The sequence below is a fragment of the Populus alba genome, chromosome 15 (genome assembly GCF_005239225.2).
Source record: "Populus alba chromosome 15, ASM523922v2, whole genome shotgun sequence".
In the NCBI taxonomy this organism is placed as follows: Eukaryota; Viridiplantae; Streptophyta; class Magnoliopsida; order Malpighiales; family Salicaceae; genus Populus; species Populus alba.
The window spans coordinates 7,469,526-7,493,735 of NC_133298.1; the positions used below are offsets into that span (position 1 = coordinate 7,469,526).

General features: G+C 36.0%; 2 protein-coding genes and 1 pseudogene across 2 annotated transcripts; 1 reads left to right on the plus strand and 2 right to left on the minus strand.

Annotated features, from left to right (window-relative positions):
- LOC118057182 (U-box domain-containing protein 21-like) overlaps positions 1-2,645 on the minus strand; it is a 4,457-nt pseudogene extending 1,812 nt beyond the window's left edge.
- A 9,734-nt stretch (positions 2,646-12,379) lies between these two features.
- Positions 12,380-14,402, plus strand: LOC118058190 (uncharacterized). The gene is made up of 4 exons (XM_035070892.2): positions 12,380-12,688; positions 12,775-12,857; positions 13,942-13,997; positions 14,070-14,402. Exons 1-4 carry the CDS (start codon positions 12,517-12,519, stop codon positions 14,146-14,148), a joined length of 390 nt encoding a protein of 129 aa, XP_034926783.1. The 5' UTR covers positions 12,380-12,516; the 3' UTR covers positions 14,149-14,402.
- A 7,615-nt stretch (positions 14,403-22,017) lies between these two features.
- Positions 22,018-23,818, minus strand: LOC118058191 (U-box domain-containing protein 21). The gene has a single exon (XM_035070894.2). The coding sequence runs from the start codon at positions 23,486-23,488 to the stop codon at positions 22,166-22,168; it is 1,323 nt and encodes a 440-aa protein (XP_034926785.1). The 5' UTR covers positions 23,489-23,818; the 3' UTR covers positions 22,018-22,165.
- Between the last annotated feature and the right edge of the window lie 392 nt (positions 23,819-24,210).

Here is a 24,210-nt window from a genome sequence, read left to right on the forward strand (position 1 = left end):
GAATAGAGTCACCATTGCTCTTTGATATGTTGCACCTGCGTTCTTTAACCCAAATGGCATGACCTTGTAGCAGTAGGTCCCCCAAGGTGTGACAAAAGTTGTTTTCGCCTTATCCTCGGGAGCCATTTTTATTTGATTGTATCCTGAAAAACCGTCCATAAAGGAATAAGTGGAACTTCGGGCAGCGTTATCCACTAAAACATCTATGTGTGGTAGAGGAAAATCATCCTTAGGACTAGCTCTATTCAAATTCCGAAAATCTACACAAACTCTAATCTTCCCTTCCTTCTTAGGCACCACAACAATGTTAGATACCCATTGCGGATATCTAACTACTTCTAGAAAGCCAGCATCCCATTGCTTTTCGAGTTCTGCCTTGACCTTGATCCAGACGTCCGGGTGGGCCCTCCTCAGTTTCTGCTTGACTGGCTTATACCCTTCTTCCAACGGTATCTTGTGTTCTACAATACTTGTATCCAAACCGGGCATATCTTCATATGACCAAGCAAAGACATCCGAATATTCTTGTAATAGGCGTGATCAGTTTTATCCTTTGTTCAGAAGTAATTAAGGTACCTATTTTCAACTCTTTCCTGAGCTGACCATTGCCCACATTGATAGTTTCGAGTTCCTCGGTGGCAGGCTTCCAAGTCTGTTCCTGTTGTTCTACTAGCCTGGTGAATTCACTGATATTGCTTTCATCCCACTCTTCTTCTTCCATAGATATTACATGCTCGTTCAAGTTTGGCCATTTATTCTTGATGCTAGATGTATGTGATGTTGTAGGAGATCCGCTTTCAGGATTCCTGAAAGCGGGAAGTGCATGGTGTAAATGCATATATAAATAATCAATTTTTGAAAAAGTGCATGATCTCACATTTATTCAAAGGGAAAAGGTGGGCTCCATGACAAACATAGAATCTAGCTGACATCATGAGCCTCGATTGTCAACTAGAGAAAATAAAGCAAGCATAAGCAAATGACAAAAACATTCTAAGGCAAACAAAGTTGGTTTACATTTTGAAAACCATTGGAGCTTCTTGGGTCACCCAATTCTGGAACTTTTCGCCTTGAGCCAACTTGCGCACACAGGTCTTAGCGGAGACTTCTTCTAGTGTATGGATAGTCAGTTGTGGCAGCACTTCATCTTCTTTTCCTGCTATTTCTTTCGCATCACCTTTTTCTTTCTCCTTTCCCTCCAAGGTGTTTATGCTCATATTTGCCAGCTCTAGACCCAGGCTTTCAGCTCCCTTATCATGTTGCACTATGTATGCAGCTCTTGGGAATGATACGCTAAGGGGAGGGATTTCCAGTTGTTCTTCTTCAAGATCTCTTCCTTTAATTCTAGCCATCCTTCTTGTCCTTCTCCGATCAGCAGCCCAATGATAATCCTCTTGGTTAGGTTGATATCCTAGCGCAAATCTTTGATCAGCCTTTCTCTTCCTTGTCGGATTAGCCCCTTCTGGTATTCCGCAAGCGAGGTTATATCGAAGTGGGACCCCACGGTTCAAGAAACATAGACTTGCCATCCTTGCCGCTTCTGAGATCCTTGGTCTTCTTAACACGGTGTTCTCTGGTACCCAGTCAGCGTTCACGATCTCAAAAGCATGGATATTGTTATCCTTGCAATCCTCCGCTTCGATGAAAGGCACAGCCACATTCTTTGTCATGGCTATTGCCTCCTCAGCCCTGACGGTTACTAACATCCCATTCATGATGTACTTCAAACATTGGTGTAATGATGAAGCTACTGCCCCCGCTGCGTGGATCCAAGGTCTTCCCAACAACATACTATAGGAAGGGTGAATATCCATAACCTGAAGTGTCACTAGGAACATTTGCGATCCCACATATAGCTCCACTTCTAAAGTCCCAAGTATTGGCCTAGGTGAGCCATCATATGCTCTGGCTATCATAGTACTTGGCTTCATATGAGATTCATCAATCGGCATTTCCTCCAGAATGTGCTTTGGCAATACGTTCAAGGCCGAGCCATTATCGACAAGCACCTTCCCTACGAGGCAGTCTTTGCACCTAACCGTGATGTATAAAGGCTTGTTGTGTCCGGTACCTTCAGCATCAAGCTCATCAGCCGTGAAGTAAAGGTAATTAGTTGCATGGATCCTCCCCACTAAATGCTCCATAGTTTTATGCTCAATGTCCTGGGGTACATATGCCTCATTTAATACCTTTTGCAAGGCATTTCGATGCGGCTCAGAGCTGAGTATCAAGGACATAAGGGAGATCCGAGCTGGAGTCTTTTTTAGTTGATCCACTATGCAATATTCACTATGCTTGATCAACTTCAAAAATTCATTTGATTCCTCTTCCGTTACTGGCTTATTAACTTCTGGTGCTTTGTCCGGATCTACCACTTCTTTACCCTTTTCCTTCCTCCACTCTTCAGGCGTAAAGCAACGACCACTTTTGGTCAAACCACTTATCTCCGTCTGGAACAAAGGAAGAGGAGCTCGAACGTTGGAGGCATACCCATAATTGTACGGCATGGCATTGTGATTCTCTTTTGTGCAGGACGGTTTAACCAAGATCAGCCTTTGGGGCCCATTAGCAGTCTGTTGAACCCTGCAAACTCCTGCCATCTGATCTTGACCTTCCGTCATACTTACTTCACACCTGCTCTCCATTGGTTCAATCCTCAATTGTCCCATCCTCAACATTTTAGCAATCTTTTCGCAAAACTCGGTGCAATCCTCAATGTGATGTCCTTCTCTTCCATGGAACTCACAGTAGTCACCTCTCTGCAATTGGCTTACCACCTTCACCGCTAGAAATCCTGATTGTACTAACATGTCGTACAACCTTTTCATCGGCACCTTCAACACCTTGCATTGATTTCCCACTTCGATCATGCCTATTCCGCCACTGTTTGGAACATGTTTAGGCAATGGGTTTGAATTGACATTGGGCTTGTCTTCAAAAGATACCCATCCTAACTTAATAAGTTCCGATAACCTCTTCTTGAATGCATAGCAGGTTTCAATCCCATGCCCGGGATTACCCCCATGGTACTCACAAGTCAAATCGGGCTTGTACCAAATTGGGAATGGTGGTTGTAGTGGTAGTGTAGGGATAGGAGCTATTTGTCCAATGCTCAAAAGTTTGGCATACATGTCCTTCAAAGGCATGGGTAATGGTGGCAATTGTTCTGAGGTGTATCCTGAGTGGGGTCTTTGGTAATGATTTTGGTAGTTTGGTTGGTTATTTGTTCGGTTAGGTGAAAAAGATTGGTTAAAGTTTATGCGTGGGGATTGAGAGGTAGGTGCTTGTGGGCTGTGGAAATTTACTTTTTTGCCTTTATACCCGCCTTCCAAATTGTTAACGTCCCCTTCTCTTTTCCTTCCCATAAAACCTTTCTTCTCTAAAGGCTCCGCTATGCGCCCTGCTTTAATTCCTTGCTCGATTCTTTCCGCCACACGTACAACATCATAGAAATGTTGAGATGAGCTACCCATTAAATGCTCATAGTAAGGTGCCTTGAATGTATTGGCGAACAAAGTCACCATCTCCGTTTCTATCAAAGGGGGTTGCACGTGCGTGGCCTCGTCCCTCCATCTTTGTGCATAAGCCCTCACTGACTCTTGGCTTCTCTTTTCCATCGACATGAGGCTCGTTCGATCTGGAGCAATTTCCAAATTGAACTTGTATTGCTTTAGGAAAGCCTCCACTAAGTCCTTCCATTTCTTAATCTTGACATTATCCAGCCTCATGTACCAATTTAGCGCAGATCCCGATAGACTGTCTTGGAAAAAGTAGATCATTAACTTATCGTCATGAATTACTTCAGCCATCTTATTGCAATAAGATCGAAGGTGAGTGTTTGGGCATTCCAACCCAGTATACCTTATAAACTCTGGTATCCTAAAATCTTTTGGTACCGTGAGGTTAGGTACCAAGCATATTTCCGACGTTCGCAGGGGGTCAAACCAATCATTTCCCTCGACTGCTCTTAACCTTTCTTCTAATGCTGATATCTTGTCATCATTCACAAAACTCGTGGACCTATTATCGGAAGGCCCCTCGGCTGTTAAATCTACAGTGATATGAGCTTGAGGGGGCTGAATGGGAATAACAGGTGTAAAGTGCTGCCCCGTTGCTGAATCTGCCCCCATATTCTGAGATACCCCCGGGATAGGGGTCGACGGTGCTCCTATAGGTGGTTGGGTAGATGTTCCCTCCCCATTCTTGGCTTTTAAAAGTTGCTCAAGCAGATTGGTCAACCGGGAAACTTCATTTTTCACGGATTCCAACTCGGTCTGGTAGTGTGACTCTAACTGAGCTCTTTCTTCGTTTTCCATTCTTGATCTGGACCGGGTTTGGTGGACTCTGGATGTGGGACCTATGTTTCACGATCTGGAGATGCATGCATAGATGTATGAGAAAATGTATGATTGTGATGGATGCATGCATGTTTTATTGTGAACGAAAAAATAACCATCCCATTATAAGCATTCTCTTGTCACATTGCTTTGATAGAAGTTCTGCCTTTCGAGTCGTTTTGCTAGAATCATGTTCACCAAGAGACAGATTTTGCATAAGAAGATGGGTCAACGCCCTTTTCATTAATGCTTGGATAAAAATACATTTAAAAAAAAAAATACAACATGCTAATCTCTTTCCTCCATAAACTCCTTAGCCAAAGGTAAGAAAGCAAAGCCGCGGTTCTCAATCTTCCCTAAAAAGGCATCGGTTTCGGCTAGGCTTCGGCGATAGCGAATGATGTCTCCTCCCACATTCCGTGCATTGATTCTAATAATTCGAGCATGTGCAACAGCTTCATCCATTTGCTCATCGATTTTGGTCATTTTTTCTATGAGCAACATGTTTGTTCTGTTCAAAGCAATGTTGTTGGCGTCGATTCGATCCTTGTGCTTTTCCGTTGCTACTAGCTTCTCGTCCAAATACTTCGACTTTTCGCGTTCTTTGTCGAGCTTTATCCTTGCAACTTTTATCTCACTCCTCTTGGCTGCTAACTCCGCTTTAACATCCTCGAATCCTCCCCCTTTGCTTTCCAACTCTATATATTTCTTATTCAAATCCTTATACCTCCTAATCCTATCCATTAGTTCGAATTGCACTTGCACAAATTTTTCTTGGTAATATTTTGCACTTTCTTGGCAATCGCTAAAGTCCATCTCCATTGCTTCAAGTTCAGAACAACTTTGCATCCAATCCAAACTCAACCCTTTAAGCTCATTCTCACTCCTTTCCCTAGCAATCTTCTCCTCAACCAACTTTAACTCAAGCTTGGTTATTTTCGCATCTCTAGACTGTATTTGCTCATCTAGAAATGTTCTTCTAGCATCAATCCTTCCAACGTCGCCTTGTCCTTTCTGCTCTTGCTCAACTCTATTCTTAGTTTGTCCACTTGCCTTCTCAATTCACCGTTAACCCTCTTTCTTTTGAGGGGTTCCTCTATGGTTTGAGGAGATTTGACTTCTACACGAGGCATGGCTGAAGCAGCTAAATCATCTTCAATATTAACCTTAATAGGCTCCTCTATAGCGCAAGGCATGGCTGAAGCAGCTGAGGCTCTCCATTTTACATATCCTTCGCTCACACTTGGATCTCTCAAACCTTCTATTTCCACCAACACTAGATGCTTCCAATCTTGTTTGATGATCTCCAAAACTTCTTTTGCCATGGGATCTTTGAACAGACCAAAGAATTGAGCAATTCCCATAGTTATGGGAACAAACTGTATGCCCCCAAATTGTCTTACCACTAAAGTCGGAGCATAACTCACATAACCCGTAATCCCCACCAATGGTACCCAATGCCTTTGTCCACAACTCATTAGGACCTTCGTTGTTGTTACCCATGGTGCTCTCCATTTAAAATCGCTATTAGGTAATCCTTCCAATTTATCAACCCAACCCTGGTTGTCTAGATCTCCCCATTCTTCTTCTTCCACAATCTTTAGGGGTTTTTGAGTGAACCACCGAAAATTATTGAAGACAGGTTTCTTTGTTTCGATATGGCTCACCATCCAAATATACAACAGTTGCGTGCAGCATCTCATTGCTCCTTTTCCAGCTTTTCTACAATGGTTAAGTGTCAAAAATGTTTCGGCTAAGATAGCAACCACTGGATTGATCTGTGTGTTCTCATACTCCACATAAGCAGCGGCGGCCTCCAAGCTTACTAAACCAGTCTGACTTGGGAACAACACAAGGCCAAATATACCTAAGGCAATCAATTTTTCTACTTCTGACTCCTTTTCCAACTCTAGCATCCTCCATTTCAAACCGGTGCCATTCTTTTCCATAAACTTTTCCAAGTTGGAGATTCTGAGCAGTTTTGACAGCTCAGGGATGATCTTGTCGGATCTCAAAGGAGAATAAATCCGATACAGGTCATTCGGAAACTCGGTCAACAATCCATATTCCTCAATCGTGGGGCACAAGTCTATGCTTCCAAAGGAGAAACATCGGTATTCTGGATCCCAAAAATGAACTAAGGCTCGCACAGCTGGGCTTAAAACTTCTACCTTTGCGATTTCCATCAAACGTCCGTATTTCCTAAAAAATGCATCTTTATCCACATTCTGAAAATGAGTCGTTAACTTGTTCACCTCATTCAATATGCAATTCAGGTTCTTGATTGACATCTTCTTAGCATCGCTTCTAAGGCAGTCTCCTTCAATCAATTGTGACAGTTCAGAATTCTTTCCATACTCTATGGAAGATTTAGTGATGGTCATTTCGTTCACAAAATCCTGCAATTCAAAATGCATGGGGGGTTAGTCTTGTTTCGATGCAAAAGATTTATATATCGGAACATACACCCTAAGGATAGGTTCTAGTTTCTTTTACGTGAGACATAGGGTAGGTTTACTACTAGGTCTCTAAAAGAGGGTCTCTTGCTGTTCCAGTGATCACCCTCGTAAAGGCGATATGGAGGTCCAGCAGATAGTGGGATGGCACGTGTACCAATCACTATCAGTCTAAACACTCAGCAAAGAGTTGGGGTTTACACAAACTTAAGCCTTGACTCAAGTCATAAGGCAAGCTGCTAGTCCCCCACTTAAACTTAGAGTTACATGTGTGTGCCCTCCAAAACATAATAATAATAATAAAGTGATGCATGACTATGGCATGTATGATAGAATGTAAAGATATATGCTAAAGCTTTTAAACAAAACATTATAAGAAAACAAAAACCAATAACACATAACATAAACAAACAAACAAATCAAGCTTAGTCCTAACATCCCCAGTGGAGTCGCCATTCTGTCACACCCCCACAAAAAAATTATAAAGGCACGACATCGGCTGGCGATTTTCGTTGTGTTCTAAGGATTTGGTTTTTTGGAGTCGCCACCTAGTATTTGGTCACTAGGAACCCTAACTGGTCTTTCAGAGATTCTAAGGCAAGGGACTGGTTGCGTAAAGGGAAGGTACTAGCACCCCTAGTACGCCCTACCTAAGGTAAGCTGTTTGGTGTTTGGTTTGCTTTATAGTCTATGGTGTTGGTGTTTTCTAATCCCGTCAACTCGTAAATCGCAAGGATAAGAGAATAAAAGAATGAAGAAAATTTCACAATTCTTAAAAAAAACAATTACTTTTCACGACTCGTAAACCGTGGAGAAAAAAATTAAAATTTTGAAATGTTCTCGATTGCAACCAAAGCTTCTTTCAAACATGCGCGTTGATTTATTACTCCCGATAATATTTTGGATGTTCGTCCTTTTAAGGATTTCTTCATCCAAACATTAGCGGTGAACAATAACCACAACTTCTCCTCCCAAAATAAGATTTTTATAGTTTTTGGAATATTGGCCAATACCCTTTGGAGTTTTACAAACAGGTTGTAAAATCCACAAATGCAAGAAAATGATTTTTTGTGTTTAAGAAATCTATGCGAAAACACATTTTCAAAACTTCCAATATTTTTTATTATATATATAAAGGACATTCAAAACATGCTAGTGTATTGGCCGTATGCATGAAAACGAAACATTTTTTTTTTTTTATAAACTCTTTTTTTTTTACGAAAACAGGTGTTTTTTAAATACTGAAATTATATCCCCATGTTATAAAAAAAAAAAAATCAATGTATATAAAACAACAGTATATTTTTTTTTACTTTTCAGAAATTTTTATTTTTTTTTATTTTTTTATATATTTTTTTAAAAATATATATATATATACATCCACATGCATAATATAATAATATAACAAATATAATATAATATATTAATATACTAACTGGGCTGGGCCGGCCCAACTAAATGGGCCGACCCCAGCCTGAAAGTCGTTGGGCCGAACTCGGCCCGAAAGGGATTGGGCCGAGTTCGGCCCAAAAAAAAACTACATGGGTCTGGGCCGACACCGGCCCAGACCGCCGGGTTGGGCCAGAATCCTTCTGGCCCGCCCCACATATTTCTGGGCCAGAAACCATCTGGCCCAGAGAAGAAAAAAATTACAGCACGGGGGGAATTATTTTCCCCCCGCGCGCCTCCTGCATGCAGAACGATTCTGCATGCAGGAGGCCAACCGGACTCAGCTTCAGAAGAAAAAAAAAAAAAATGCACGGGGAAAAGGATAGTGTACCTGGCGCAGTGGAGGCGACGACTTACTGGTGGGGCTGCGGTGGAGGCGGTGGCAGCGGCTTAGCTCACGGTGGTTTCCAAGTAAACCGGCGGCGTCCTCCTGCTTTTTGCTTGGTTTTCTCTTCTAAATTTCCCCAGCTTCCAACATTTTCAATCTTCTCTTGTTTTTTGGATTCTCGTTGGCTCTCTCTCTCCTCGGTTGGGTGTTTCTCTCTCTTCCTCTCTCTCTTCGTTTTTTTGTTTTCTTTCCGGTTCCCACTCTTTTGTTCCTCCTCCCTTTTTTCTTCGGTTTTCTCTTCTATTTATAGGGGCAGAACCGGTGTGGGGGACCATTGTTAGTGCGCCTTGGAGCGGGTTTCGCGGGTGGCTGGTCGGCCACCACCCGCGACAGCAAGGTGCCGTTTCTTTACTTTCGGCCGGTGGTCGGCCAATGCCTTCGGTCGGTGGTCCCACGGTGTGGGGGCTTCGGGTTGTTCGGTGGAGATGCAAGGGAGAGAGAGGCGGGAAGTTTATTTCAAAAAACAAAGCTTTTCCTTCTGTTGCAGGTGCGGGGGAAAGGAAGAAGAAAGGGGAACAGTGCCGTTTAAAACGGCACCGTTCGGTCTTTTTTTTTTTTTTTTTTTTACTTTTCATGCATGAAACGGCGTCGTTTTGGATAAAACGCGCCGTTTCATTTAAAAATAAAGGCGCCAGAACATGTTTCGAATCAGTCCTTAATCATCTTTGTTTAATTCAATTTCGTCCCTGCTAATTTCGGTCCGTCCCCATAGTTGGCCGCGTTTTTCACTTTGGTCCTTGGCCTCTGATTTATGCAATTAAGCCCTCAATTGATCAATAAACTTTCAATTTCTTCAATTAAGCCCCTGAAACAATTCCAAACAGCCCCCCTATCTTTGCGCCTTCTCCAAATTGGTCCCTGGTTTCGGATTTTCACAATTAAGTCCCTAATTGGCCCTTAAACTTCAATATTTATGCAATTAAGCCCCTGATTTGACTTAATAATTTGCCTCCTAAAAATTATAATTTGGCCCCAGAACTTTAATTTCTTCAATTTAAAGCCCAAATTAACTTAAAAAATCAATTTTCTTGCAATCAAATCCCCTATAAATCCAATAAAAAATCAATTAAACCCATAAACATCCAAATTTGGGCTTCTCTCCTCAAAATTCAAAATTTCCTTCTCAATAGGGTTCTCATCCTTCAAGAATATATTGTCAAAAATCCAATCTTTGTATCTTTATACTCCTTGACCAATTTTTCTGACCATTTTCCCGAGCGCTTCTGCCTCTTGTCATTTTTTCTAACCTTCTTTGGCTATTTATTTTATTTTATTGCGGGGACCCAAAAATGGGTTACAACAATAGCAATTAAAAGAATAAGGATCAAAATTGAAAAAAATAATTTTTTATTTGATTGAAGGGTGAAATTAAAAATAAAAATAAATTTAGCAAGAGGAAAAAAGAAAACAAAAGAATGAGGATAAAAAATGACATAAAAAACAAAAACAATGTTTTGATTAAAGGGTGAATTTGAAAATAATAATAACTTTTACAAAAGGGCTAAGGAAAATGTTAGAAATCAAAACAATAAGGACCAAATTAAAAAATATAATACCATCAATTTGAATTAAATGAGGAAATTGAAAAACAATACAACTTTTACAAAAAGGCTAAAGTAAAAAAATTAGAATGCACTATCAATTAAAACTTTTCTAGAGCCAAGTTGAAATTGAAATTAAATGATAAAGTAAAAAATAAATAAAACTTCTATAAAAGTTAAGAAAAACAATTAGGAATTAAAAGAATAAAAATTAAAGTTGAATTACCAACAATATAAAGAGCAAAGTTGTACTTTTCTATGGAGGGGAGATAAAAAAAGAGGAAAAAAAAAGACAGGCTCACAAGTAACAAACCAAACTACCAATGAAAACACGCATCGTATCAACATGAAGGAGAGATGAAGGCGCCTCCAACAACATGGTGGAAAGAGTTCTGCACATGCCGCTTGAAGGGCATGAGTGCCTCCAACATGTCTACAGGTGCTATACATGCGTGCCAACTTTTTTTATTTAGTCAAATACAGAATTACTCTTGAGATGACCTTGTAATTACAAAAAAAAAAACCATTATGAAAGACTGAGAACAACTATTAACCCCAAACTTTTTTTTTAAACATGTTTTTATAATTTTACTATGCATTTTAATTGTTTATTACTTTTTATATTTGGTCAAATACCAAAGTGTCTCCCAGCTTAATTATAACAATGAAAAAACCATTTTAAAAATATATAAAAAAATCCTTTAGGCTTAATTTTCTTACTTTCAATAATATTTTGGTTTGTTTTATTATACAATTAAAATAGAAAAAAATTTATTTATCCTTGATCAATTTAAAAATAATAAATAAGCCATATGAAAAGATTTTATACCTTGAAAACCTTTGCTAAGTTTTTTTAGGTAGAAAGTATACATATATATAAAAAACCACTACACTATTCTAATAAAGAATATAAATATCTCTATTGCTTTAATGTTTTTCAAACACCACCAATTAGCTCTTTTCAATTACAAGAAGAATAAAAGGCCACAGACAAATGCCAATAACAATTATAAATTTTATCTGCATAACTCTTATAGTAATCATAACATAAAATTAAATATTAAAAAACCTCAATTTAATCCTTAACTTACACACTTATTTTTAATTAGATATCAAACCTATAAATCTTATCAATTTGACCTCAAATTACTCAAACAATCTTGTTAATATTCATTAACTTTTATGTTGTTTTTTCTTTCAAAAATGACGTCATTTCTTGGCATAAAAATAAACATTAGATGAAAACAATTAACAAAAACATTAAGAATGCACTTAAAAGAGAAATAAAAGATTAAAGAAATTAAGAACACGATGAATACTCGTGGTGATGAAGGAATGCACTAAATAAGCGAGACTAACCAAAACATGGGTAAGCCAAGATAAAAGGATCCTAACCTGAAAATTAGGATCAACACAAATTCACTCTTTATTTTTTGTTTTTTTTTTATTTTTTTTAATATTGGATTTATCATGAATTGAGTATTATAATTTTTTTTTTAAAAATAAAATGAATTTACTGTTCAACTCATAAATAGAATAATATGTTTTTTTTATTTTATCATTCAATATTATATTGATTAAAAATTGAACCTTATAATTTATTTTAATTTTCTTTGTAACCCTGTTTCATGATCTAGATCATATACTTGGTGAATTAATCTAGGTTGACTAAGATTTTTTAGTTTGTTTTTAATCGATTTGCTTTTTAATTTTGTCTTTTAATATTTAATTAATTAAAAATTAAGCTTTATAATTTATTTTTGATTTTGCTATCTATGATTTATTTCAGTTTTATGATGTAGATAACATGTTTTAACAGATTATCCCGAATTGATTCAAGTTATTTTTAATGTGTTTTTTTATTGATTTTTATTTTTTTAATTTTAAATTGATTGATAATTGAGTTTAATAAGTTTTTTTAACTTTTTTTTTTTATATATAAAATTAACTTAATTTTATAATACAAATCATAAATTTAACAACTTAATCAAAATTCTCGTATCATCCCAAACCCAATTTTATCGTCACCACTGTTACAATTATCACCAATACAGTATATTATAAATATTCTACAATTATCTAATTTTTTTCTTAAATCAGAGAATTTTTTTTCATGTAAAACACGTGTTGCTGACTGTTCTCTCTAACTCAGCATTCCCAGTCCAACGGCCCATAACGAAAAATAACAAAATCAAGCTTAAAAGATCTATAAAAAATATAAAGAAAGAAAATAATAATTAAAAAAAAACCTTGCTTGTTGAGCAAAACCAGAATAAAACCTCTACAGTCGATCCTTTGAAGGAAAAAGAAAAAAAATCAAAGAGAGTGCAACAAAGAAAAGGAAAATGGCGTTGCAATGGATGATACTGACGTACGTGGTGGCAGCAGAGGCAGCTATAGCGGCACTCTTAACATTACCCTCGCCTAAGCTACTTAAGGACCGATTGGTTTCGCTCATCTCACTCCTACTCCAGCCCGCTCTCTTTATTGTTCCTTTTGCCGGATTTCAGCTCCTGGGTTTGTTTTTCGTTTCTCTTTGAATCCTTTTGTTTTCTTTTCGGCTTTCTAAATTTTGGCTTTGGTTTTGTTTTTGTTGTGGATAGATATATATTGGAAGAATGAACATCGATTGATGTGTGCCGGTGAGAACTGCACTGCTTCTGAAAGAGATCGTTATGAGAAATCTGTAAGTTGTTTTGATCTGATTGCTGATTTCTTCTTCTTCCCCTCTCCGTGTAAGAAATATTTCATGGGTTTGTTGCGATTTGCGATTATTAATAAACTTTATCCAGGAACCGTTAAATTCATTAATGAATTAGAGAAAATGAATAGAACAGGGACTAGGGACCTGACAAATTACATTTTGTTTTAGCTGGGATCGTGGAGGTTGTCTTAGATGGGGGGGGGGGAATTGCTAAGAATCTTATGGTTTTTTGGGTGGCCAGGGATGTGTTGCTTTATGTTATGGTTATGAATCGTTGGGATGATTTCTCTTTGTTTATTGAATACTTGAAGCATTTTTGGATGCTATTCGTAACATCTGTTATTGCCTCCAAAGTTTTGTGTATATACAAGTTTACTCCATTGGGTTTTTGGCTGTTTACTCAAGTCTTGGACTGTTAGTTTATTGCAACCTCGCTTGAACAGTTAAATGAGCCATTACAAGATGTATCAAACTATCAGAATAGAACAAAAGGTGTTATTTGGATTAAGCGGTTTAGTTGTTTGTCTTTCTCATATGTAAAATGATTGTATGATTTGGAAGATGTAGATTATTATGTCTAGCATCATGAATGTCTAAACAGCTTGATTATCATTGACTGCAAAAAAGAGGTATTGCCTGGGAGCCTGAAAGTGGTTGATATATGCCACTGTTTCTGGACGAACAGAATTGAGCCAGTAATCTCTCCCATCTAGGACTCTCCACTATGTGTGTGTTGGGGATAGGGGCCAAAGGGCGGGTGCAGTATTGTTGTCAATGCAGTTAGTGTAAGAAGAAATAACTGCATGCTCATTTGAAATGGAAGGAACATATAAAACTCTCCCCTCAACCCACTTCCCCAAGTAGAACTTTGTCTCATAAAGTTAACTTTCAAATTAACCACTGGAGGTTTATTGCATTGCATCATTCTGAAAACTTCCAGTTCAAGTGGGGACATGCATCTCATGAGGCTCTATGTTAGGAGAATGTATTTGAATGAATGTTGCAAACTGCTATTCTTTATTATATTAGAATCTACATAGTCTTATCATTGAGGTTTGCTGTGCAGATTTACAAAGCTCAAAGGAATGTGATTCTCTGTGTCTCAGCATGCCTTCTCTACTGGTATGTCTGGTTTGGAAAATGCTTGATTTATTTATTTGCATTCATGTCACGTGCCATTATATGTGCCTGCAGGTGTGTTTATCGTATATGCAAATACTACAAGGAGATTCAGAGTTTGGAGGCAGTGGAGAAGAGGTACAAGAACCAGTAGCCTTTCCTCAGCTATCCATCCCCATTTCATTTCTAGGGGCAGAGAAGTAGTTATGCTGTGTTTTGTATTGAATATTGACATTACGTCTATAAATATGAATATCATGTATTTGCAAGTTCCATCTCTTATGCATGTGGGGCATGTATTTCTCCTAGCATTGGGCTACTGCATTTTCTCTTGGGAGAGGACAGTACGGACACTACTGGTTGGAAAAGTGCACTTTCTATTTTTGATATTGTTTTTGTTCTAATTTACCTGACGTTTTCCTTTTTTGGTTTTCCATTCTCCTCTTGTGCAGTCAGGGAAATGACTTCCATTGTGTTTGTTTCAAAAATCATGAAAACCAAAGTTAAATAATCCTCCTTATCACTTTTTGATTTTTTTTTTTTAAATGATTTTGGATATTCTTTCCGTGAGAAACATCTGACTTGAGTTGATGGTTAAAAGAATTTTTGGGCAGAAGTTAAAAGACAAGATCTATAAAAAACTACCTATATATACTGATACCAGGTGGTCTCCCCATGAAGATTTGCCCCAAGGAATACCAAAAGTATATCCTTCTACGAGAAGTAAAATAAATAAAGGGGAACACAACCATGGATCAATGGGCTAAAAAACTGAAGTATCCATTATGGGGCAACAGTGAAATGACGACACAAAATAAGTAGTTTAAACTGTTGCTTGGGCAGTTCGGAAGGCACAAAATAAGATGATCGACATGGATATGCTTCAAAACAACTGCAGCAGAACACTAGAAGATGGACCTGTGAGAAATCCAGAAGAGAATTTGCAGATGGAAGCTAACGCAACAAGGCTATTACAGATTCAGTTCAGATGCTACAACGTTAGAAGATGAGCATAATAGAGCTTGTATCGTTGTTAGATTCAGAGTGACAACCAATGGTTTCTGCATATAAGAGAATACAGCCACAAAATCTGTGAATGAAGCTGAAGCAGCTGCAGGTGGCACCGATTCTAGAATGGGAAAACTTAGTGGCTGGAACTGACTGTAGCTTTACAAACTGTTAGGGAGTTAAGGTCTCTTTCATCGGACTTTTCTTTTCCAGACACCATTACTTCCGACCTTATAGGTTTTGGAATGAATCTCTTTATTCCACATTCTCAGATCATGTACAATATCAGCCATTAGCCAAAGCAGAGGCCATTTTATCCGAGGTGACCATTCTTTGCCATAATCGCGAATGCTTTGCCATTATATGAATTCTCTCAATGCTGGAATTGGAGATTCCAACATCATCCTCACCATCAATAAAGTAATAGAATTATTTTTGGCTTATGGATAGTAACGAGTGCACAGAGCAAATCTATCGCTGTCACTAAAAAAAAACAGAGTATGATCGTCTAAATATTTTCCTATAATCCGACTATAGTCTGGTTTCCGAGGGCTGAAAAATGTTTTCATCATGGTTCAAAACCACAGCAAACCCAGGCTTCTGATACACTACTTCATCGCCATAATCATATATCCCTCGCGCAAACCAAAGAACTGTTCTCGTTAGCTGAAATACATTATGTCCGAATAAGAAGCACCATCAGGATTGAAACAAACTCTCTCGTTGTCATCAATGGAGACACCATGTGCATTGAAGTCGAAGCAATGAGATAAGAATTCTTGGGCATTGGACCAAGCAATCTTCCCTCCACTATAATATTTGTCTACCCAGGAAATCTTAGAACAGTATCAAGGAAAGGAGGGATTTGTGAGATAACTATCATTACGGACAATTACTGTCATATAGGTCACTGGACCTAAGGTACGCAAGCCAGCTATAAGAAGAAGCAACCAAATCAGAGTCCTCTGGCAACAGATTCTCCATGTCGCAGGGAGAAACCACTTGTTTTTTCTTTTCTTTTGCATGATCCTTTTCTCTTTAAGGTTGTACAAGCTGTTGGAAACTTAGTTTTTGGTGCCATCATCACTGAATGGCACTAATTCGTTTGACAGCTACAAGCATGCTTCATATCACTGTCGTCCAGACCCACTCCGTAGACTAACCTAAAGAACTCGAGTTATTAAGTAACAAATCAACTTAATTACAACTTACATGTCATCGGATTAACCTAGGTAAATTTTATTAAAATGATAGTTTTTTTTATTTTTTATTTTTAATGTTGACATGATAAAGTTTCATCAAATTAACTAAACCATTAAAAACTCAACCAAGTCAACATAATTTTTCAAGTTAATATTTTATCCAGTTCAACTAAAAACATAACTCGAGTCTAACTTTAGATCCTAAGTTTTCTGAGTTAATTTTTTAGTCAGACCAACTTTAACAATTATGAGTTATATGAAATAGAAGATTGTTGTTTCTTTTTAGTAGAGGAAGAACATATAGTGAAGGTGAAAGGTGAAAGAAGCAGTGTTGTTTCCAAATCTCTTTTTATCATTAAGAGATTTATCTTGAGCAATAGTGGTAAAAAGATGAGATTTATGTAGAGAATGACGTGTTGAGTTTCCTAAAATGCATATACATAGTGGAAATGATAAATTTAAAATTTCTTAAGAGTCTTAGGGATCTCTTTAAATAGATCTAAAGTTGTTTAGAATTTATACAAAGATTACATGAAGATTAGATGTTCTTTTCGACCTTGAATAATTACTTTAAGATTGGGTTTTCACAAACTACAAGTCATCCAAATGTCTGATCTCTAATGATAATCCACTTAAATTATAAGTGAGAAATCTCCTAAACCCTTTTAGAAGAGAGAGATTGTTACACCTTTGAGTGTTAGCTCTTTTCTTTTGTGTTTAGGTGTTTGAGAGTGCTATCGGCAGTTATAACAAGAATGAAAGGCGAAAGGGACACAAAGGTAAAAGATGAAGAATATGAAGACATATTATGTGAAGCACTAGAATCTAAGACTCATTTAGAATATGACATGCCGGATAAACTATGAGGCAACTAACCTATAGAAAGGGAAAATGACATTGCTTGTGACTGTAAGGAGAGAAACTTCTGAAATTGCTCAGCTAGAGTACTATGATCGGTGATAGAGTCTGATGAAGTTACTGCTGCAGTATTATGGTGTGATGGTTTATAACCCTGAGGTGGTCTATAAGCATTAGATTGTAACTAGCTGCCATGCTTCTAATCTTAATTTTGTTGTCTCAACTTGGGACGCTGGGCCTTTCAATGACTTTTCTGTTTACAGAAACTGCACTCATCGAAGCCAACTCTTGTGTAATGCTTATTTTGATGATTAGAGAATGGCTAGAAGGTACTGCTAGTACAGAAGTATTCAAAACAGAAAGAATTCCCTTTACAGAATAAGACTGAAGATGTATTTCTTCAGCTAATAACTCACTAACAACAGAGTCAACAAAAGGTAGCAGAGAACGATGCAAAATTGAACCTCTAAATCCTTCAAAATCATTGTAAAATGCTATTAAAAAATGTACCAATCATTGCTGCTTTTTACTCTCAATATAGGCACCATATACCTTTAATTCTATCGATTCTATAAGAGCTAATTGATTTAAAAAATCTGTCATAGCAGAATAAAACTCCTAAATACTCATATTCTTCTGATGAAGAGCTTGTATGTCATTATTTAACTGATATTGCTTTGCAAAATTTAATTATGTGAATAACCTTTACAGATGATCCCAAACCTCTTTTGTTGTCTCATACTTCACCAACTGCATACCTATAGAATGCTCATCAGAATTGTTGAGCCAAGTAATAATCTTTGCATTGTTTGCTTCCTATGTATCTATCAAAATAACATCCCCTTCCCAATATTCTTGGGCATCACATAAGTTCCACTAATATATCCCCACATTTTCTTACCCTTAAGAAAATTTCTCACTACATAAGTCTAGTACTAATAATTCTTTCCATCCAACCTCACACTTACAGACTGAAGCGAATCATATCTTTCAATAGCCATAATTAACAAACAAAAAGAACCAGAACACAAAAGCAATAAAAGACAATACCAGATTGCAAAAACTGATCAGATATCGCAGAAACCAAACAAATATCTTCTCAAAATTATACGATTACTTCAAAACACAACATAAATTGTAGAAACTGACGCAAATATCAAATTATAGAAACTGAATACAAATATCAAATTACAGAAGCTAAAATACCAGATTTTGCAGAAACGAAAGATAAAATATCACTTCAAATTTATTTTTTCAGATTTTTCAAAAGTTAGATCCATGAAAGCCGTGTTTGGAATTAAGCTTTATTCTATCAAATCAGTTCTAATACCATGTTAAATTAATTCAAATTAACATAAAAAAAAACGAACATAAAAGAGAAGGAAACTGGAATTCTCATTAATCTATTTATTATAAAGTTTGAGTTAACCTAAATACAAAGAGATTATATATAGGTTAAACTGAAAATACTATTTTACCCATTAATAAATAAAACAAAAGTAAATGTATTATTTAACAAAAACAACATACTTTTTAAAAAAAAATTGAACAAAATTTTGATAATGTTGATCGAGTGAAACTAAATCAATTAAATTTTTTTTTAAAATCTAGCTTATATCATAAGCCAGATCTATCAGTCAAACCCAACCTTAATAATTATACAATCAAATTTAATAATTATAACAGAAAGTTAGATGAATAATAGCGGCAATTAACGAGTTTGGATAAATTAGTTGTGACCAAGAAGGAGTACTTATATTAGGTTTAATGGTAGTGAAAAATCTTTGTTTTTTTTAAGCACATTTAAATTTTATATAATTTGATTTAAAAAATGGCAATTGGGTAATTTACATTTTAGATTTAGTATAAAGTTATCCCGTCCCTCTATTTCTATTGGCATTACTTGCTAAAGGCAAAGTGACCATTGACCATTAAAATTAATTTTAAGGGAAAATGGTAACTAAGCTAGGAGGAGAGATTAACTTGGTCACAAATCCAGATTGTCAATTACTTAATTGTCCTTTTTGAAACCACAAATGCTAACACCTACAAGGTTTCTCTTCCGTATCAAATTATCTACGTTCACTCACATGCATTTATTCATGGACATGTCTAAACATAATGCTTAATTACATTGAAAATTATTAATTAATTTAGATTTTTATTAACAAAAAAAACACTAGGGATTTTATTTCAAGTCTCCTCGTAAATCATTATTCATGGAAATAATGATTTGTTTCATTTCTTTAGTTTTTTTTTTTTTTCATTTTATGTTTTTTTTTTCAATTCAACCTCATCGTTCAATATTAAATTTATTGGGGCATTGAATTTCATAATTTTTTTAATTTATTTTTTATAAGATTATCTCAGTTTTATTATCTGGTCTGCAAGTTTACATATTAACTTGATTGACTTGAGTTTTCCTTCTTTTTTCTAATTTTTTTTTAATTTTATCTTTTAATATTGGGTTGATTAGGAATTAGATTTCATTATTTGTTTTGCTTTGTTTTTATGAGATTATCCTTATCTCGTGATTCGGGTCATGAGTTTGGTAGGTTGACTCGAATTGTTTTTTGATGTCATTTTTTAATCGGTTTTTCAATTTTAATTTTAGCATTCAATATTAGGTTTATTAATTATTGAACTTTAATTTTTTTTTTTGTATTTAATTTTTATGAGGTTATCCTAGTCTCATGACTCAGATTTTAGGTTTAACGAGTTAACTCAGTTAACTTGAGTATTATTTTCCTTTTTCTAATTGATTTTTTTTAATTTTATCCTTTAATATGAGTTGATAGGGAATTAGACTTTGTGATTTATTTTGGTTTGCTTTCTATGATGTTATCCTCATCTCATAACACGAATCACGGGTGATGGCTCAACCCTAATTAACTTAAGTTGTTTTTTATGTCCTTTTTTAAATTTTATTTTTTAACACTGGGCTAATTGGGAATTGAGATTCAAGATTTATCTCAATTGTTTTTTTTTGAGTTGTTAACTCGGGTTAACTCGATTTATTTTTTTATCCTTTTTATTATTTTTTTTAATTTCATTCTTCAACATTGAGTCTATTGAAAATTACATTTTATAATTTATTTTAATTTGTTTTGTATGAGATTATTATAGTCCCATGACCCGATATATGAATTCACATGTTAATTCAAAATAACTTGATTCAATTCAATATGTTATTGGCTCAATATTTATATTAAAAAAATCTTAAATTTTTATTTTAAGTCAAACTATTTCTTACATATCGTTAAGATTATTTTTTATACCTACCAAGTTATCAAAAATTATATTAAAATAATTCAAATATATTTTCTACTACAAAAACACATTAGTAATATCTATATATATATTTTTTTTGACATGACCCGTAATCCAAAATAAATCGGCCACGTTATACAATTATATCTAGAATCAAACGAATCTTAATGACTAAGAGTCAAGTTCTCTAGAACGTCGACAACCTTAATTTGAAACCACACAAGTCCCATTTCACTTTTGGAAAAGAAAAAGAAAAAAAAAAAAAAGAGGAAGAAGAATTTGGGCCCTACATTTGAATTTATACAGCATTTATTCAATCACGCAATACATCAATCATGTTTAAATAACGTCTAATATGTAGTCAGGACTTTCTGCTTACATATGTGATGACGTGGTAACACAAGGCCCTGCCAATCAAATTATCTGCGAGAGCTCGAAGAGGATTTGCAACCTCGTAGCTAGCTAATTCGTACAGAAGAATTAAAATAAAAAAAACCATTGTAAACGTGTAACACGTTTAAGTTTGCCACGTATTCACAAATGATGAAAATTCACAGTAAAAGCACAATCCTCATTTGATAACACGTGTATATAATCTTGTAAGGAATTACTAGTATATATTGACGCCCTGTTCCGTATCGCGAGACAAGTATTAATACACATTATAATTATGATTTTTTTTTAAAAAAATCTTGTTTAAAAAATTAAAAATTTATGATTTATGATTTTTTAAAAATTTATTTTATCAAATTGTAACCATAAAAATTATTATAATTTTATATAGCAAGAATATAATTTCAATAATGCTGCACCGTACTCTCTCATACTAACCCTTAATTTGGTTCAATCCGTGAAGCTGGGTTAGTTAGTCAATGAAGTATGAAAAGCAAGAGGAGTCTAGAATTTCAATGCTCATAAGCATGGTAAAATATTACCGACTATAATTTTATATTGTTTTGATATATTAATTAATTTTATTTTCTTAAAAGGATATTTTAAAAAATAATTTCCATCACATCACAGTCTTAAACACCGATTTAAAAATAATAAAAACAAATTTATTTGATGGGTTTGTGACCTTTTCTAAGTTATTTACGTATTCAATGGCAAAACAAGTGGAATCCCTAGTCCCTCCATAGTTGTCTCCCTAGCTTCTAGCTAGCTGTGAATAAACTCACGATTTGACCCGTTAATTAGTTTGAACAGATCAAAAAACAGAAATTAGATGCCGTTTGATTTATGTGTATGACAAGTTCAAAAAATACCAGTGAAATATTGCACGCAGAAAAATTGACAAGGAAAATAACATCCAAATTAATTTGATTGCGTCAAAAAGGTGGTATGGTGGCCTGCATTTCTCCATCCAGCTTACAATAATTTTCATTTTTTAATACATATACTTCAATATAATAATAAATACATCCTTTTGTTACTGAAATGCATTTAAAATATAAATTTAAAATTTTTTAATACAACACGTTACATTAATAAATGTATGTCTGGTTTGGAAGTATAATTACATCTTACGAAAATAAAAAAAACATATAGTTTTTATATGAATCCCATAAAAAAAATCAACCATATCTACAAGACAAACACCCCCTAAATAAATAAATGTGACATGTATTTAAATTAGTGGCTTTGTATATACTATGTACTATATTCTAGAAAAGGAGAAAGAGATAGAAGAAGATTCTGTTAATTATGTAGTCAAGTCAAATCATTCATACAATAAACAGGAAAAGAAACTATAGTGTATAATGTTGAATTTACTATTTCAAATTACAAAATTGTTGGAAGAGTTGAACAGGATATTCCGAAATCTTCAGTGTTTCAGAATGACCGTTTTAGATTTTTGAAATCTACTGAGTCAATGCATTCTAATCCAGCTCTGTAAGGATTCATCAGCTTCAAAAGTTCTGTCGCCTTCTCTTTGGTCTCGCCTCCACAGCCAAGCTGTAAGAGCAACACTAGCTTCTGAAATAGACCTACTTGAAGAGCCTCAACCAGGACATTCACTTCGTGTTCCTTTTCATGCTTGCTAAGCTTCCAAATGGCGGAGACTGAGAACTGGGTTGCCATTTCTGATACCCTTAAGATTTTCTTCACCAAGACTGGACATGTTAAAGCATTCCTAGAGGCCTCTTCTTTACCTTCTTCACAGTCACAAAGTACGTCAAAGACACCTAATGCTGTCTCACTTGTGCTCTTTTCTGAGTCTACAGTAACTTCTAATAACACAGAGAGCAGGCCCATCCTGACGAATTCTGATTTGATGTTTGTGCTGGTGGAGGGAGGAGATGAGAGTAGATAGAATATTACCATAAGAGAAGCTTTGGTGATTGTAGGGCATATTGGTTCCTTAATGAGCCTAAATAGTACTTCATTCACCTCTTCAATGGCTGCCAGTGCTTCTGCATGCTTTTGGTCTAAAGAAGCAAGTTCTTTCAATGCAATCATGGAGTCTTGCTTCGCCGAAAGATCTCTACATTTCAAGAACCACACCAAGCAGCGTAAAGAATCTTGCGATCCTAAACGTGCTTGTGCTTCCGTATGATCAAGTGAATGTTGGGAAAAAGGAAACATCCAATTCATGTTGGATAATATCTCCTCCAACAAAGTAGCATTGCTTTCAAAAGAATCCCTCGCAAACGCTTCAAATGCAGCTGCAAGCACACGAATTGCTCCATTCGCTACGACACAACGCCTATTACGCTCGCTTTCACTGCCCCATTTCTTGATTTTGTGCACCAACTCTAGGCACCGCAGTCCATTCAAACTCTTCACTGAATCCTCCAAACTAAGAAGAGCCTCCGAGACCTGAATCCCCGAAACCGGAACTCTAGGTGTTGGGATTCGTTCGACGCCGTAGTTCCGATTCGCCACACCCCAATCTTGAATCATTCTCCTAAGAGTATGATTAGGAATCTGATCCAAACTCCTTAGCACTTGATTTGTCACCGGGCACGTAAAACTCCCACCTTCAAGCCAAGCTTCAATGCTCTCCCGATCATACGTTATCCCAGAAGACAATGTCACCGGATCTTTCATAAGATCTAGAGATATCGGGCAAAGAAACTGGTTTGGTATCACCAACTCCTCGCCTTTCTTCAGCTTTTCATGAGCAGCTCTCTTCCTTTTCCAGCTAAAAACCATTTCCCTTATATAGCTTGCAGAAGAGATGTGAAGCTCAGTGATCCTTGATGTGAAGCTATTCAAAAGATGCAAAGGTTTTTCTTGACAGTTAAGAAAATAATGAGATGGGGGTTGGTGGAGTTGGGTTTTTAAGAAGCAAAGAAACACGGCATGAATGCGCAAAAAGTGTAGCTTTCAAGCCGCGTTTAAGGTTTTGCGTTCATATGGATGAATAGAGTACTGTAATGGTAAGTAAATGCGGATACTTAAATTATTTATTTGTGAAGGATATTTTGAATATTGAACGTTTACAAGAGTGGGGGAGACCACTGTTTGTCGTCTTTTATGTTTAAAAAGGTTGAATATCTGTTCCAAATAGGAAGCGAAAAAAGCTTTTGATATTTGAGAGTGGAGACACATGACCCATAATGAGAAGCCATCTAGGGTGAGAAAGGATGCTAGCTTTTATATATATATATATATATAAATAATGACTTGATATTGGATTTCTGAAACCAAATGCATCAACCGACTATAATTGAATAGTTGAAATAATCAAATACATTTTACTCTATCAATATATGAACGGGTTTAGCCCAAATCAAGTAAAGAGTCTGAACAAGGTTCACACAGTCGGAAGACGGAGGCATCTACATGAGTGAATTATTATAAAATATAAGTACTTAACCACTTATCTTTCACAATATACAGCCTCTTCTATTTTTATTCATTTGTAAAACAAA